Source organism: Bufo bufo, chromosome 8 (genome assembly GCF_905171765.1).
Source record: "Bufo bufo chromosome 8, aBufBuf1.1, whole genome shotgun sequence".
Lineage (NCBI taxonomy): Eukaryota > Metazoa > Chordata > Amphibia > Anura > Bufonidae > Bufo > Bufo bufo.
Genome location: NC_053396.1, coordinates 198,755,924 through 198,768,713, shown reverse-complemented (window position 1 = coordinate 198,768,713; position 12,790 = coordinate 198,755,924). Strand labels below are relative to the sequence as shown.

Below are 12,790 nucleotides of genomic sequence, written 5' to 3'. Positions count from 1 at the left end.
ATCCACAGATCCCCCATAACGGTGTCATCCACAGATCCCCCATAACGGTGTCATCCACAGATCCCTCATAACGGTGTCATCCACAGATCCCCCATAACAGTGTCATCCACAAATCCCCCATAACAGTGTCATCCGCAGATCCCCCATAACAGTGCTATTTTCAGAACAATATTCGCATATTAAGGATGACGATGCATGCACACGGTGCTCTCCCTTCACTTCAGGGGCCCGGATAAGACAACCCCTTTTTTTCTGCTTATAAACTGCACCATGAAAAAAATGAATTGCCCTGGCCATTCTTCATGCGGGTTCCATGTCCAGAATTCCCTTTTGAAAATTGGCATTAATGAAAATTCACAGCAAAACTGCATCAAAAAGTGTGTTATAAAATGCATCAGACAAAAACGCATCCAAAAAACCTGATGTGGATTCTGCATTAAGTTTTTTAAGCACAGAAAATACTCTGTGTGAACATACCCAAAGAGGCTGCAGGAGCAGCAGCTTACAGTGGAAAGGCTAAAGAGAGATAAGGTGGCCGTCTACACTCAGCTGCTGTCCGTGCCTACAAAGTTCTGTCAGACTTCTGGTCCAATATTTCAGGATTTGGGGCCCCACTTTCAATTTTGCCTAGGGCCACACTTTGTCTAAAACCGGCCCTGGATGAGGGTGCCAGGTGTTGAGGTGCCGCTGATCTGATATTGATGACTTACATTATTAAAACCTGGAAAACCTCTTTAGTGCTTGTACGACATTTTTCTGGTGTAGAAAAGTTAGACATCTAGCTTCAGTCTCAATAAATTCCCCCCGCCGAGCGTAATAATATAATTTTGGCTGCCTGTGGTCATTGAATTGTGACTTGGAGTTTATCTTATCAGTAGGCACACCAGACTGATATACAGTATATACATCTCCATAGAGTGAGGCCACCTGCAACTGTACTAAAAAAAGCAATGAGCAACCATTTCCTGTAACTAACCCCTCTCGAGCTGTAGAGAAACCACTGTTTTTCCAGAATGTGCTCTAATGATGTGAATCAGTGGTCTTCAAGCTGTTGCAAAATTACAACTCCCAGCATACCCTGACAGCTGCATCCTTGTCAAGGCATACTGGGGGTCATAGTTTCACAGCAACAGGGGACCCACAGGTTGGAGATCACTGCTGTAAATGTTCTGCTCTGGCTTCACTAATAGTATTGTATAAAACGGAATGAATTAATCATATAACATATGTAGTTTAATAAGGTTGGAGATAATAATAATAATAATTTCCTTTTCCAACTATGGGGCGAGCACCTATCTTGAAAACAGGATACCATCTCGCGCCCCCCCCCCCCAAGAGGTGGATGCACATTCATGATTCTCTCCATTCATTTTTATGGTAGATTAAAATTACTCGGTTATATTCAGACTGCCGAGACTTATACCCTTGCCCCCCAACACCTTGGCCGTCTTGCAGCCTATAATAAATAACAACACTTGACAACCATCTTTTTGGGTGAGGGTCGGTCACAGCTTCATTAGTTATTTTTCTCAAACCATCCAACTCTTATAATACCAAACAAAATGCCTCGCAGTATAAGAAGCAGTATGCTCCACAGAATTCATCCTTGGGCAAGTCCGCCTTCTTCTCCCTCTTAAATGACTCAACCGACCTCCGCTGTGACTTCTGAACAGGAATAGATCTGAAAACGGAACACCAGCAGTGAGAAGAACAATAACAGAAAAACAACGAAACAAGGGGTGGGTGGGCGGAAAGCTTTCACTGAGGTGCCGGAGAAAGAGGCTGTCCTCTGTCCCTTCCTCTTCTTTTCTACATATGGCCACTACCACCCCTTTTAGCCAACCGGGGGAAGGGGGGGGTAAGCAGTCTGCCCCACAGAATTCATCCGTGGGCAAGTCCGCCTTCTCCCTCTTAAATGACTCAACCGACCTCAACGGAGGAGCCCATGTACCCCTACACGGCGCTCCGACCCCCACCCAACAAGAACAGTGCTTGCTCCACGCCATCTTGCAAGCCAGAGAGAAAGATGTTGAGACTGATATCGTTGAGATGTACACCATCAGGCCTCATGAGGCACATATTATCGCCCTCCAACTGTCGGTGACGCACCACAATTCCCGCCCTGGAGCGTACAAAGTGAACGATACTGGCATTGACCGTCCTCCTGGCACTTTCTATAGCCTACGCATCCCTAATCCCTGCCAAGTTACTCTAGGGATGATCTCTGACCAGACAATTACGACTTCGTGGAAAAAGGAAGGGAGTTGTTCCAGGTCCACCCTAATGAGAGTAATGAGCTCGGCCAATTTTAGCCGGCAGAGGTCATTGCCCCCGGCATGTGTGACTAAGACGACCGGAGAACGGACTGCTCTACTTATCTCGACCGCTTCAGGCAAGACTTGAAACCAACGTAGACCCCGAGTGCTAGAGACCTGGACGTTCTGGAAGCTGAGCCTGCAACCACCAGGCCAATATTCGGACCGCTGGCCTGCCCAAAATATATAAGAATGTCCAAGAAAGCAAATGGTCGGCTGGACAGGATCTGCAAAGAAAATCAAACTAATAAGTGGGGGGGGGGGGGGGGGGGGCACATATGAGGAGAAACACTCCAACCTCCACCTACCAATACCTTGCACTTCAGAGTCTGGGAAACCGGCTCTAGCTGCCTCCGTAGCGGCTCCAATGCGGAAGGAATGGGTGCCGAAGTCCGAGCTAGGGAGACCTACGACTGCGAGGCAACGGGTAAAAACTGACTTAAACTAAAAACAGGTGAGTGGAGTGCCGTCGGCATGCAGCAAAAGGGGGGCGCCCTAGGGACGAGACGCCAATAATTCCGATGCTGGGCCCTCTACCTGATACAAAGCCAAGCGCCTAGGGCGAAAAGGTCTGTTTTTGAGGAGCAGATGAAAATACGGAGGGAAGAATCGCTGAGGAGCACAACCTCAAACTGCAAACCTCCTGGCTGGAAATGCGATTGAGAAACTAGCTCCCCAATCCTAAGGGCTGCAAAAAATGCTAAGCAAAAAGCCGCATGAAAACGCACAACTTCCGCCAACGAGGGACAAACAGAAGGTAAGACGTTGCATAAATGGGTCAATAACAAATAAGATACTGGGCGTCTATGCTTGCAACATACATACTCCTTGCACCAGCCCTTAAGGGCTTGGCGAATGATGAAATGTTTGGTGACGTCGGGCCAACCGTGCAATTTAAAATAGAAACTAATGCCCGAAAGCCTACGCTGCGCCACAGTAGCACAGACCCCTTGGTCCCTCAGCCATAATAGATACAAAATCGTCACCTCCAACCAGGCAGTCAGGGGCTTCCCTGCTGGTACATCTCCAACACGTGCCCCTCATTTCGCCCACGCCTTACTATGTCCAGTCCAAGTCGCAGGTGCAACCGATACCGATCACTGCATGATGTCGCTAGTGAGAGCAAGTCCCAAAGCTGTTGCGGGCATGGAAGGCCTTTCTGGTCAGCCTCCGGCAAGAAGTTCTGGAATTCGTGCCAACGAAAATGGGAAAGAGCATCAGCGGCACCATTGTGTACGCCAGGTACATGGCGAGCGTGAAACCAGACGTTGAGCTCCAGACATCGAAGCACGAGATGTCGGAGCAGTGCCAACACAGGAGCGATGAAGATGTCAACTTATTAATACAGTAAACCACCGCCACGTTGTCCTTCCAGAAACACACCCGTATGTTCCTAAGTTCATGGCCCCATAAATTAATGGCAACGATAATAGGGAAAAGCTCCAAGGAGTGTAATAGCTCCAAGGAAGGTACTAAACAATTCGAAAAAATTGCAGGAGATGGAACAGCCTATCAGTGGGCAAGTGTCTTAGAAATACAAGTCGTCCACCATACATCCCAGAAGATGGTAGCTCTCCGTGTGCACCGGAAGCAGACGAAAAGCTGCTTCGATGTCGGACTTAGCCAGCAAGGCTCCTTGTCCCACCGCTCTGACCAGAACCACCGCCCTATCAAAAGGCACATAAGAAACCGAGGAGATGCCATTGTTAACAGACATGCCCCTGGGAAAGGAAAAGTGGTGGATCCGTCAGAATTTTCCCGGTTCCTGTTTGGGGATGAGGCCTAATGGCGAAACTCTGATATTAGAAAAAGAGGGGGGGGGGGAAATGGGCCAACCATCCTGCCTAATAAAAACTTCTTTATAAATGTTTTTTTTGCAACAAGTCGCTGTTGTCTCTAGCAGACTTTAAATTGCTAGCAAAAGTAGGGGAATGTAAAAAATAGAATGGTATAAAAAAAAAAAAAAGAAAACCCACATCAAATTTGGTCCGCGGCTTCTTTGTTGGGGTACAGATCTAACCACTTGGACATCGTTGCCACGCCCACCGGAGTCTTTCCCACTAGTGGGAGCTGGGGGCTTGGACCCGGGGGGGTTGCCTGAGCAACGGACCACGGCGTGAGATCTGCCGCAGACAGAACACTCATGCTTGTATCTACACAGGGCAAAAAATTTGCAATGTCCCTCGTTGTACAGCCAGCATGCTCCACTGGCGCCTGTACGTTAGAGGAGCCAGCAGCCATAGAAGGAAAAAGATGCACTTTTTGCGCCATCATAAGGCAGAGCTATGAATCAGTGACCTTAACTCCCCAGCCTATCCCTGGATGTAGCGCTAAGCGCTGAAGGAACTCTTCTTCATACCGCCACCATGCAGAGCCTCTGTGAGACTTGTATGCGCTACAGATACAATCCATATATACGAAAAGTTCAGCTGACCATTCAGGGTGGCGGAGGGCCATAATATATCCCAGGACGGAAAATGCTTGCAACTAATTACCTATAGTATGGGCAACTTTTGGTCTGCGATCAATGAATCTATCAGAATTTGGTCTACGCTCTTTATCCACCGTGTGTTGATCGACTGATATTAAAGACCAAATATCTATATACTGGTTCGCCCATATTTTATTTCTTGTCTCCTCATCTATATGAGCACCTAAGGGGCTGAGGCCACAAAACAGGGATTCCTTATAGTCACTAGTTCTGAGCAGTGTAACAGGTTTAGGGGCAGGGGGTGGAGGGTGCAACCAATGCGGAACTAGGGTCTAACTGCACGAACAATGTCTTAAGGGCAGGCACCAAGCGTTTTGCTACTGAGGAAGCGCCCCACGCCCCGCTGAAATTAAACTCACCAGTGGAAGACGTCGCAGGAGGGTCCTTGCCATGACTGGAGGATCAGTTTCTGGAACCATGATGGCTGGTTCAACCCCGCGGGACGACCTGTTGGTCGCATGTCCAGGCTCCCGCCTCTTGCGTTAATATGATCTGCAGGAACTCAACTCCGATGAAGAAGGCGACCGCCACCTGGAAGACCTCGAACGAGCAGACCTGCGGCTTCGCCTGGAGGATCTGCACGCATGGCGGGTACAGCGATGCCGTGAGATGCCGACCTGCGCCTATTTCGGCGGTCGGAGATGTCAGCGGGAGAACGCGAACGAGTGTGTGTTCTAAGGTAGTGAGGGGGCTGGTTTTGTGCCCTGTCAGCGACTTGCACTGCAACCTGCCCTGTAATAGATGGCAGGGGGGTTGGAACAATAGGCTGAGAAGTCATAGGGGCATCCTGAGGTGGGGGGTGATTTTTTAGTATTAGTGGCCGGTGGGGGCTCATTTGACGGCCCCTGAAGAAGGGCAGAAACATGGGGAGAAGCCTCTTCTGCAGAGGAGGAAGAGCTGGGGCGATTTCCCATATCTGAAATGAAAAGGGGGACAGTTAATGGTCCGGCCAGGAGACTACCATGGACCTGAGCGCGCGCGCGCCTGTTGCAGGCATGGGGGCAGGGGTAAACTCAGTGCGTCCGGAAGCGCTGAGGCTTGGCATGCCGGCGCACTGTGTCCTGCGCCCCCCCGTCTCCTGCATCGCATTGAGGAGTATACAGGTAGCGGGGGGAGAGAGGGACTGAGGTGAGTGGGTGGATGTTCCTAGAAGACCGCCTGCCATCCGCTGCATACAATGGGGCATCGGAGGGAGCAGAGGGGGCATAGGGGACAGGTGGAACCGGAGGGACACGAAGAGGGAGATGGGACAGCTTGAACAGGGGGAACAGAGGGAGGATGATGCAGGGGCTTGTAATCCCGCCAGCAGGCGAGATAGACTAGCCGGCACTTCATTTTGTAAGTGAGCTGCCATAGCAGCGATTAATACCCTTTCGTCAGTCACACCTAATGCAGCTTGATAAGCTTTCACTGAGGCGCCGGAGAAAGAGGCTGTCCTCGGGCCCTTCCCCTTCTTTTCTACATATGGCCACTACCACCCCTTTTAGCCAACCAGGATTGGGGGGGAAGCTTGATTACTGGAATGCCTCTTTTATCTTACCAGCCTGCTAACCAGAACACCCCTGCGGGCTGTGCCACTCTAACCAGGCTGCAATCCTTTCTTTAACCCATTGCACCGCCATGCTCTATGCAGTCAAGGACGCCTGCATTTATGCACCTTGGCGTCGTCTAGAATTTCCATAGATGTGAATGGACAGAACCACATGTGCAACCAATCACCTACAGTATCTATTCATGGCCAGATTCTCCAGAGGTGGGACCCATACCTATCAGACATTTATGGCACGTCAAATCAGTTTGCCATAGATGTCCCGATACCGTAGTAACATGATGGAGAATGATGTCGCACACCTTTGCTAGCCCTCCATTCACACAGAAGACCTCAATTCTTGTGATTGGTCGAGCCCCCTAAAGCCACATTATGCTAGAAGCCAATTTATGCTGGTGTCACTCTGGCATTTTGAGGGGTATTGCAGTTTTTGGTACTTTTTTTTTTCTTCTGCCATTTTTTGCAACATTTTTAGGCAACTGCAGGGCTGTTTCACACCACCTCTTGTGCCGGATCAGGTACAAGACTGAGACGAACTGAGCTGAACAATGGAGTCTGTTCAGTTTACATTTGTGCTACTGTTTTTGTCCGGTCTTTTTCACGGAATCTGTAACGGAGGCTCCTAACACAGATGTGAACAAGCTTTAACATGAAGATCTATGGGAAATAATACCAGCAGGACAAACAGGCATTTTTTGACACTTGAAGTACTGGTCATGTACTTTTCTCAATTGCATTATTTTTTTTTAATCACAGCACTTTTCCCCCCCCTTATTTCCTTCCATTTTTCTTCCATAGATGCAATGTGTGTTTTTTAAATAGTGTTTTAATTTGTACTAATTTATTACCCCATACTGCTCTACAGAGTAAAGGGCTCATTCAGACGACTGTATTCAGACTACCAATTTTGCGGAACGGGCGTGGACCCATTGATTTCAATGGGGCCTCAAAAGATGAGGACAGCACACCGTGAGCTTTCCGCATCCGTAATTCTGTTCCACGCCCCCGCCAAAAAAATAGAGCATGTCCTATTCTTGTCCACAATTGCAGACAACTATAGGCATTTCTAGCATAGTTCCTGCCATGTCGGTATCCGTGTTTTGCGGACCGTAAAACACTAGGGACGTCTGAATTAGCCCTAAGAGATATGACAGTAGGGTACATACCTTCCTATGAAAAAAACACATGAAATAAAAAAAATAGCAGGGAAAATGGCAGGTGGTAAAATACACTATGTGGGCAAAAACACATAAAAAAAAAATAATAATAATAATTTTTGGGGGAGTTTTTGGCCCAAAAACACACAACACCGTATGCGGCTGCAAGGAATTTCCCTCTACTATTCACAGGCGCTGTGTGACAGTTCTATCTTTGTCTTCTCAGAGAAACGTCGGCTGCAAGGACTGCCAGACTTCCTAACCGAGGTTGCACGTAAAGAACTGGAGACCTTGGACGTTCAGATACCATCCTGCTGTATTGTCTACATCCCGCTGGTGAGAAAAATGAGACAGAATAGGACCATCTTGGCACCCATCATGCTTCAGGTTTAAATACAATGAAAAAAATAAGTGATGGCAAGGGTTTGGCACAGAGGAGGGGCAGGGTCGGGTACACAGCACCTCTTCAGTCATAACAATTACGACTGCGACTATCTGCGCTCAAGCCAGGTCTAAAAAAGCATGCATAGCGTGGGCGGGGGACAGGCCGGTTCTCCTCAGTGTCCCGTAAATCCCACGCCTGCTCCCACTTTGCTTAAGATAGCATAGCTGTCTGGTTTCCGCAGTTTCACACATCAGACACCTAGGACAAATGTCTGCAATTGGCGATAACGCTAATCGCAGACAGATGCTGTGGTCAGTTGTGACCACAGCATCTGAGGAGGCTTTCATGGGAGCCATTCATTTTCTGCAAAAGCCTGGATCTCTCTCTGAAGAAACTCATGCTATTATAGTTGTAGTTCTTATGGAGGCCTGCAGGTGGCAGGGCTTCATAAGAACACAGCGAATTGACGATCTCAAGATCAGATATTCAAGCCCCCAAAGAAAGGCTTAAAAGAAGTTTTACAAAATATAAAAAAATATATAAAAATTCAAATCGCTCCCTTTTCCCATAATAAAATTAAACAATAAAAAAGAAAGATCATAGGCATTGCCACATCCCAAAACGCCCGTACGATTAAAAAATAAATGTATCTATCCCATACAGTGAATGTTTAAAAAAATAGATATCAAAATGGATGATTTACAGGAATAAAAAGTGATCAAAATCACTGAAAACTTCAGATCGCCCCACATAAAGAGGCCTCACACGGGTCGGTTTTTATTTTTTCAGAAAAAACTATATAAATGTGGTATCTCTGTAATCGTACTAACACAGAGAACGAAGTTAGAAGTTAACATGTCAGTTTTACCACATAGGGAACACCATAAAAACAAAATCCATAAAGCGGTATTGTTTTTTTTTTTTTTTTTTTTTTTTCTCAATTTCACCACATATGGAATTTTTTTCCAGCTCCCCACTACATCGTATGCAATATTAAATGGTGCCAATAAAACATATAACCTGTCCCATAAAAAAACTGTCTGGAGTAAATTTCAGTTCTGGTGAATGGACAGCAGAACTGACAAATTTAAATTGGTGAGAATTAACCTGTGAAACGCCGGTCTTTAGTAAATGACCCCCTTTGTGTCAAACCGGCCTTACAGTCTTGATATAAAAAGAAGTATCTTAGAAAACAGCATTTCATTGCACACAGAACCGTCTGTAGTAGATCTCTGGTATCGGCATCAAGAACCATCTTATTCCTATAGATTGGATTCCTGCTTTCCATCAAGCGCCTCCCGTCCATGCAGGAGAAGACGGACTTTGAGATCGATGGTCTGGATTTCATGGTGAGAAGTTTACTCCTTTCGTCTTCAGTTTTGCCAATAGCAAAACTCCAAGAGGACCTTCACACAACAGATTTTACAGTGGAACTTTGGCGCGGACAGCCACGCCCAAAATTTTTCTGAAAACCCGCCGGCAACCACGTCCTTTCTGCCTTCCATTAATTTCAATGGGAGGCAGCGCTGAGGATCACGCTATAAGCCGTCGCTCTGCAATCCTCAGCTCTGCTTCCCACTGGGTTGCATGGAAGACAGAAAAGACACAGCAGCTGGCGGGTTTTTGACATTCGAAAATTCTGCGGTAAAATCCGTTGTGTGCACATCCCCTTAGGGCTTATTCACACAATCGCAAGGTCGCCGTGCCCATGCTGTGGACTGAAAATAGCAGTCCGCAATTCACGGGCACCGTCCATGTGAATCCTGTATTGTGGTGGGGACCCATTGACTTGAATGGGTCCACGATCCGCAAGATAGGCAACAGATAGGACATGCTTTATCTTTTGCGGTGCAGAGGCACGGACCCGAAAGCCACGGAAGCGCTTCAGAGTGTCTGTGGGCTTCCAATTCGCGCTTCCGCTCTGCAAAGGATAGAACATGTCCTATCTTTCGTCATATCTTGTGGATCGCTGACCTATTCAAGTCAATGGGTCGTCGTCTGCAGCATGGAGTACACATGGCCGGTGCCCGTGTAAATCCTAAAACCTTACTGGTTTTAGGATTTATGATTATGCTGCGTACGTCACATACTGTCCCTGATTTACTCATTTTACTGCAACTAGAAAGTGGCGCAAATTGACATAATTCCAACCTGAGCACCTGTGATAAACCTCAGGTCTACACAGCACTGCTAAGGGTACTTTCACGCTAGCGTTAAAGTTTTCCGGTATTGAGTTCAGTCACAGGGGCTCAATACCGGAAAAAAACGCTTCAGTTTTATCCTAATGCATTCTGAATGGAAAGCAATCCGTTCAGTATGCATCAGGATGTCTTCAGTTCAGTCACTCTTCCGGAACACTTGCCGTAATGCCGGATCCGGCATTAATTTCTATTGAAATGTATTAATGCCGGATCCGGTACCAAGTGTTCCGGAAAAACGGATCCGATTTCCCGGTCTGCGCATGTGCAGACCTTTGAGAATGCGAACAAAAAAAATACCGAATACGTTTTTCCGGATGACACCTGCATTTGTCAGCTGGATCAGGAAACAAATGCTATCCGCTTGCATACGGATTTCCGGATCCGGCAGGCAGTTACGGCAACAGAACTGCCTGCCGGCATCCTCTAACGCAAGTGTGAAAGTACCCTAAGCTAACATAGTCTATAGCAGGGGTGGCCAACCTGTGGCTCTTTGCTTCTTCAAGTGCGGCTCTAGCTGTAGAGCCGGGAAGCAGTCAGGCCGGCTCACTCTCCACCCCATGCTCAGATCTCTTTTCCTGATTGGGCACTGTTACTACTTTGCAGCTCCAGCTCACTCTCCACTACGTCCTGATGCACACAGTGTGAGAACGTAGTAAATGGAGATACGCGCTATGACCTGACGTTGTGCTCATCAGGTCACAGTGGAGAGCGTGTCAGACCTGCAGAGTAGTAGGTGCCCGAGCAGGAGCCCAGTGCATGATCAGGAGAGGGAAGAGATTTTTTTTTTATTATAGAACTGAGCATGGGGGTCTGATCTTAGCATGGGGGTCTGATCTTAGCATCTGAGGTTCTGATCTGGGAAATGGGTGTCTGATCTGAGCATGGGGGGGTCCTGATCTGAGCATGGGGGGGTCCTGATCTGAGCATGGGGGGGGGGGTCCTGATCTGAGCATGGGGGGGGTCCTGATCTGAGCATGGGGGGGTCCTGATCTGAGCATGGGGGGGGGGTCCTGATCTGAGCATGGGGGGGTCCTGATCTGAGCATGGGGGGGGTCCTGATCTGAGCATGGGGGGGGGGTCCTGATCTGAGCATGGGGGGGGGTCCTGATCTGAGCATGGGGGGGGTCCTGATCTGAGCATGGGGGTCTGATCTGAGCATGAGTGGGAAGATCTGAGCATGAGGGGGCAGATTTGAGCATGGGGGGCAGATCTGAGCATGGGGGTCTTGTTTGAGCATGGGTTGGTCAGGTCTGAGCATGGGGGTCCGATCTGAGAAGGGGGGAGATCTGAGCATGGGGGGGGGGGGGGGAAATCTAAGCATGGGGGGTAGATCTGAACTCTGAGGGTCTGACACTGGAAGTATGATTTGTGTTGTCTGAGCCGAGCATTGGGGGTCTGTTTTGGAGGTTTGATGAGATTTGGGGATCTTATTGTAGGTCAGATGAGGATTGGGGATCTGATTTAGGAGTCTGATCTGAGGTCTGATGGAAAATATATTTTTTCTTTTTTTCTCTGCCAATGAAAAATAAGAAAAAACATTTTTTTGCAGACCTCAGATCGGATGAAAAATATTTTTTTTTAATCTTATTTTTCTTTGTTAAAACCTAGGTGCATCTCGTAGGGCGAAAAATGCGGTGACTTGTGTGTAAATGTATAGCTTGTGGCTCCTGGTAGTCATAAGTTGTTTTTTTTTGGCTCTTTGTGTATGTAAGGTTGGCCACCCCTGGTCTATAGGGTTAGTAAATCTGTGCCACTGTGTATCGTATACATGCAGTGGATGGCGGGTATTCTCACTACTGTGCTGCCCTCTGCTGTCAAGAGTGAATATATCATTTATTCTGTTGGTTCCTCCGGTATTCTATGTCTTCTTTGCTGTTAATCTTAAACCATTCTGCAGTCATTTGCGATGCAGTACATTTTTATTTACAAAATGACTTCAAAACCAGAAGAATGAGACCTGCTGGCACCTGGAGATTTTGGGTATACAGGTGGAGTAAAAAGTTTCATTCACATCTCAATTATCTGCCAGTTATCTTATTTTTTCTGTATTTTCTTTTATTCTGAGCAGTTTCTGTCAGGCGATCGACTTCATTACAGAAGTGCACGGACCAGAGAGCTGGATAGCGTTCTGGGGGATCTCCACTGTGATATAAGAGGTCAGGCGTCTGATCAGCATTTTTAAGGGCGTCGCACATATTTGGGACATTGTGGAGTCAGTTTGTCTAACAGGCTGTCAGTACTGTATTCCTAAATGAAGGCCTCAGGCCATAAATAAACCACAGCTTACACTCCTCTATTGGCAAGCAGCGGCTGCTGACTTATTATTGCTAACCAGGGTACATAGTCACCTCGTAACACCTCTTTATAGTTCCCATATAGATATAGGGGGTCATTTATTAAGACCGCCGTTTTTGAGCAGGAAAAGGTCGCAGACCTGGCGTATATAAGTTCGGAAATGACACCCATAATCTATTGAACACACATGACATTAAATACCTTGATCCTGACTTACATCTTATATTGTACTCCAGAGCTGCACTCACAATTCTGCTGGTGGAGTCACTGTGTACATACATTACATTACTTATCCTGTGCTGATCCCGAGTTACATCCTGTATTATACTCCAGAGCTGCACTCACAATTCTGCTGGTGGAGTCACTGTGTACATACATTACATTACTTATCCTGTGC

The 12,790-nt window shown here is 47.4% G+C and overlaps 1 protein-coding gene across 1 annotated transcript in view; it reads left to right on the top strand.

Annotated features, from left to right (window-relative positions):
* MSH5 (mutS homolog 5) overlaps positions 1-12,790 on the top strand; it is a 78,417-nt gene that overhangs the window by 49,819 nt on the left and 15,808 nt on the right. The window contains exons 15-17 of the mRNA XM_040405753.1: positions 7,739-7,848; positions 9,166-9,246; positions 12,167-12,254. Of these exons, the coding sequence (XP_040261687.1) occupies positions 7,739-7,848; positions 9,166-9,246; positions 12,167-12,254 (279 nt within the window). The remainder of the gene's footprint in view (positions 1-7,738; positions 7,849-9,165; positions 9,247-12,166; positions 12,255-12,790) is intronic.